At 56.2% G+C, this 5,120-nt stretch overlaps 1 protein-coding gene across 1 annotated transcript; it reads left to right on the top strand.

Annotated features, from left to right (window-relative positions):
* Nucleotides 1-518: 518 nt before the first annotated feature.
* LOC127695065 (brain-specific serine protease 4) lies at nt 519-4,588 on the top strand. The gene is made up of 6 exons (XM_052196942.1): nt 519-600; nt 1,277-1,303; nt 1,726-1,897; nt 2,059-2,336; nt 3,653-3,810; nt 4,355-4,588. Exons 1-6 carry the CDS (start codon nt 519-521, stop codon nt 4,559-4,561), a joined length of 924 nt encoding a protein of 307 aa, XP_052052902.1. The 3' UTR covers nt 4,562-4,588.
* The last annotated feature ends 532 nt before the right edge of the window (nt 4,589-5,120 follow it).

Genomic DNA, 5,120 nt, shown 5'->3' on the forward strand with positions numbered 1-5,120 from the left:
TCTGGCTTGAGTCATGGAAGCAACCAGGGCCCTGGACACGCGCCGTTAAGGAACAAGGTCCCCTTGGCCACCCCAGCCAAAGGCCATTCCAGACTGAGTCACTTCCAACCTCAACACTCTGCAAGCCACAGGGATCCTTCTCTGCTTACGGGGACAGCCAATGTTAAAGCCATGTCTTAGACAGCCAACAAGTCTCTACCTGCCCCTCTGCAGGTGCACCCTGGGCACAGTCTGAGCCAGAGTCCCCCATCTAGTCCCCGCGGCACCCCTGGGACCCAGTCACTGCCTGCTTTCCTCTGGCTGCCTCACCTCCTCCTTGACCCACAGTCTGGGTGGCCCGGCCTCAGCCACCTGGGGGACTGGTCCGACAGCATTCCTCCTCACAGGATAAAACCTGGGGTGACTGCAGGCAGCCCTACACACTACAGCAACCCATCCTCAACCAGCACAGCCCTTAGGTCCTTAGAGACAAGACGGCCAGTGCCAGCGGCCTTGCTGGGTCTCCGCCCCTACCAGCAATGGTGATCTCCAGACCTCCCCCAGCGCTGGGTGGGGACCAGTTCAGGACCTTAATCCTTCTGGTGCTGCTGACTTCCACAGGTGAGCCCCAAGGGCCTGCTGCTCCTCCTCCCCACACCCTCTCTTCTCTCCTCCTCCCCCTCCCCACAGTCACCTCCTCTTTGCCAGCTCAGCTCAGCTCCTTCCCTTGAGTTCATTCTTTCTTCTTCCCACTGTCTCCCCGGCCATGCCTCTGTCACTGTTCCCCTTCCTCTGGAGCATGGTCTGACTCTGTGCCCCGTGCCTCAGTTTCCCCAGCAGCTATGAGGATTGAGTGCATGTGAGTGCTCTGGCCTTAGCGCCTGCTCAGGAGCTCCTCTCCCATCCATGTGGGTCATCACACCTGTCAGCGCTGCTTCCCTGTGTCCTCCATCTCCTGTTTCTTCCTCCTTGGTTTCCATCTTGGGCCTCCTTCTGGTCTGGAATAGGAAAACAGCTGTGTGGGCTTTCATGGGAGCTGGGGGGAGAAAACCTGGGTGCCTGTGTGTGTGTGTGAGAGAGAGTGAGTGAGAGAGAGAGAGAGAGGGAGAGAGAGAGAGGGAGAGAGAGGGAGAGAGAGGGAGACAGAGGGAGAGAGAGGGAGAGAGAGAGGTGGGGGGGCAGCGGACAGTGCTGGAGAGCCCAGGATGAGTCTGTTTGGGAAGGTGGGGGATCCCCCGTCATGGGGCACGGGGCTCCTCACCACCAGGCTTGGCCTTCTTGTCTCTCTTGCTCACAGCTCCCGTCAGTGCTGCCAACATCCAAGGTGAGTGTGAGCAGGTTGCCTGGGTGGGTGGGGGTGGGGCTGTGGCGTGGACAGTCTTGTATCTGACTCTATAGGGTAGGTCAGTGTGGGGACCCCAGTCGGAGGGGAGCGTGAGATTGAAGAGGAAGGGATGGATACAGGCAAGAAGAGGAGGGGGGGGAAGGGACCAACAGAACCAAAGAGATCAAGGTTAAGGGGAGTGGGAGGGACAGGACGGCCAGATAAAGGAGAGAAGAAGGCGAAAGTCAGTCCCTGATAACTGACGGGACAGGGAGGGCAGGCAGGCACCCACCCTGCAGCAGTAGATTGTGCTGGGCTCGGCACAGGTTCGAGGCCTTGCAGGGCTTGGAGGGGGGTTGACAGGCAAGTCAGAAGACAAGTGTGTCTGCTGAGATGACAGAAGATGCCATCCCTTCTGCCAGTGTCCCCAGACTGTGGAAAGCCTCAGCAGCTGAACCGGGTCGTGGGAGGAGAGGATAGCACGGATGCCCAGTGGCCTTGGGTCGTTAGCATCCTCAAGAACGGCTCCCACCACTGCGCGGGCTCCCTGCTCACCAACCGTTGGGTGGTCACGGCCGCACACTGCTTTAGGAGGTATGCAGGGTCAATCTTGCTTTTCACTTTTCAGGGCCCGGGCTTCCTGCCTCCAGCTCTGGGCTGTCCAAGCCTCTCTATTCGGGGGTCTTGACGCCATTTTAGCGGGCATCAAGGACCCGTCCTCGTCTTCTCTGACATCTTGCTCTCTCCCCTTCCAGCGATGTGGACAAGCCATCTCTGTTCTCAGTATTGTTGGGGGCCTGGAAGCTGGGGAGCCCAGGCCCAAGGTCCCAGAAAGTAGGCATTGCTTGGGCGCTGCCCCACCCCAGGTATTCTTGGAAGGAGGGAACTCACGCAGACATCGCGCTCGTGCGCCTGGAACGCCCCATCCAGTTCTCCGAGCGGATCCTGCCCATCTGCCTGCCCGACTCCTCTGTCCGTCTCCCTCCCAACACCAACTGCTGGATTGCCGGCTGGGGAAGCATCAGGGATGGAGGTGCGGGTCTCCCCCAACTCCAGAGGGGTCCGGGACAGCTAGGGACAGAGGGTGAATGCCACTTGGATACAGATTCCAGGGAGGGTGAGGGTGGAGACCATTAGAAACAAGAGAAGATGATTTGGGGACTGGAGGAGTGAACTCACAAGAAGTCAACTGCCAAGTTTTAGGTCATGTCTAGTTGAGTCTTTGACCGTATTTTAAAGGAACAATAGAGACTTGCAGCAAGGAGGAGGATAAGGAGCAGGAGGAGGGAGGGAGGGAAGGAAAAAGGGAGGAAGGGAGGAAGGGAGGAAGGGAAGAAGGAAAAGTGGGACATGGTGGCACACGCTTTTAGTCCCAGCACTCAGAGGGCAGAGGCAGGCAGGCTCTGTGAGCTACAGGATAGCCTGGTCTGGTCTACAGAGAGTTCCCAGGACAGTCAGGATTACATAAAGACCCTATCGAGAGAGAGAGAGAGAGAGAGAGAGAGAGAGAGAGAGAGAGAGAGAGGTATTTGCAAAGCTATCTAGACAAGAATGGGTAGAGGTGACAGTAGGCTGGCAAGATGGAAAGGTAGCCAGCACACATGGGAATAGTGCCCCCTGCTGTCAGCATCTGTGAATAGCACGCAAAATTCCCAGGAGGAAAGGCAGTCTATTACTATAAAGCCCAATTTTCAAACCAAGTCCGGAGGTTTGGAAAATATCATCTATAATCACAAACCAGATGAAATACAGAGGTAGAAGAGGCAGGTGGTAGCCAGATAGACAGACAGAGTCTGGGACAGACAGACAGAGTCTGGGACAGACAGACAGATACACAGACAGACAGACCCTGGGACAGACAGACAGAGCCTGGGGATAAGCACAGATAAACAGAAGTTATCTGTGGAAGACAACACAGCCGAGACCTAGAAGACAGGGTTTGCAGGAGAAACGACGTCGACAACAGGGCAGGAACAGGCCTGGGCCCAGGTCCAGAAGAATTGCTCAGGCATGGGCAGGTGCTGGACTCTGCAGTTGCTGCCTTTCCTTGGGGTCCTCAGACAAACCAAGGGAGGGTGTGGGGCAGATCAATTCAGAACCTAGGAGATACTAGACTCACTGCCCTGGCAGGAAGTCCAAAGGCGCCATCCTGTTGTGTAGCCCTCCGTGGGCATCAGGGAGCTGACTGAAGACAGAATCTAGGGCTACACATCCATGTTTGAATTCAAGAGGTGGAGAACCCAGGATTAGGGTTTCGAAGAGCAGATCAACTCACCTTTGAGAAATGCTCTGGGCAGACAGAGGGGACTAGATGCTCACATAGGGCCTGACTCTCTCCTTTGTTCCCAGTGCCCCTGCCCCACCCTCAGACCCTTCAGAAGCTGAAGGTGCCCATCATCGACTCTGAACTCTGCAAAAGCTTGTACTGGCGGGGAGCCGGCCAGGAAGCCGTCACCGAGGACATGCTGTGTGCTGGGTACCTGGAAGGGGAGCGGGATGCCTGTCTGGTGAGTGCCCACCTTAGTCCGCCCCATCTGGGAAGCCCCCATCCCCATGCCTCCTCTCTCAGATTTTCCCCAGGGACATCCTCTCTCACCCCTGACTGCGTCCCCTTTTAGGTTGACTGGGCTTTTTCTTGTTTATAATGGGGTTCTTGTTTATACATGGGCTGTGGACAGAACATTTCAGCAGTAAAATGCAGGTTGGCAGCTGTTGTTCTGAGGAGGGCCCAGTGGTTCAGAACCCTGACCATGGCTGGTCCCATGACTGAATGAGGATGGTAGGATGGTGGAGCAGTTAGCCCTGAGGTGGCCAGCATATGGCCTGGCTGCAGTGCCCATGTTGTCAATAGTAAAGGACTTTCTAAACCTGTAAAACAGAAGTGGTCTCATCTTCTCCTTGTGGTTGTGGGGAGGGCATGCCACCAGAAGTGGTTCTGTTCAGAAAGCCTGTTCTTTTAGGGCCTCCACAGAACGGTTGGCTCAGTATTGCCGCCTCCAAGGACACATTGCCCGCTGGCGTGGCTTTCCTGACTTCCGTTCTTCTCTGCAGGGAGACTCTGGGGGTCCCCTGATGTGCCGGGTGGATGACCACTGGCTACTGACTGGCATAATCAGCTGGGGAGAGGGCTGCGCCGAGCGCAACCGGCCCGGTGTGTACACCAGCCTCCTAGCTCACCGCTTCTGGGTGCAAAGGATCGTGCAAGGGGTGCAGCTGCGCGGGCACTTGGCGGACAGTGGGGCCACGGGAAGTTCCTAAACTGGGATCTGAAGATGAGCAGCCTTCTGCAATTCTCTCTGCTGTAAATACGTCTTCTACCTCCGGGGGGCGCCCGCGGCCTGCCTGGGAGAACAAGGAAGTTCTGTTACCGCCCACAGAGAGGTCCCGCCTCTCAATAGAGGACTGTGTTTGTGTGTGTGCCTCTGTGTATGTGTGCCTCTGTATGTGTGTGCGTGTATACGCTTGTGCGTGCAATGATTTTTTTTTACCGTTATTTGTAATCATGCCCACATATTTATTCCAGTTTCAATAAATTATTTATTCTCAGTTCTTGATTTTTCTTTGCCCCAAGTATGGTAAGAACCCAGCTGGAACAAAAATGCTGGGGTCCTGTTGTTGTGAGGCTGCACGTGGCCTGACCGCAGCTCCCTGGTCAGGCCCATTCTTGCTTTCCCTAGCCTTTTCTCTGAGGCAGCAGTAGGAAGGAGACAGGAGACTTTGGCCTGAGGCCATGGCTGTGCTATACTGAGGAGGGCAGGGTTGGGGTCCCCACCAAAGCAGGGCTGGCTACATGGGGGTGGGGTGGGATGGTGGGGGG

The sequence above is a fragment of the Apodemus sylvaticus genome, chromosome 10 (assembly GCF_947179515.1).
Source record: "Apodemus sylvaticus chromosome 10, mApoSyl1.1, whole genome shotgun sequence".
Lineage (NCBI taxonomy): Eukaryota > Metazoa > Chordata > Mammalia > Rodentia > Muridae > Apodemus > Apodemus sylvaticus.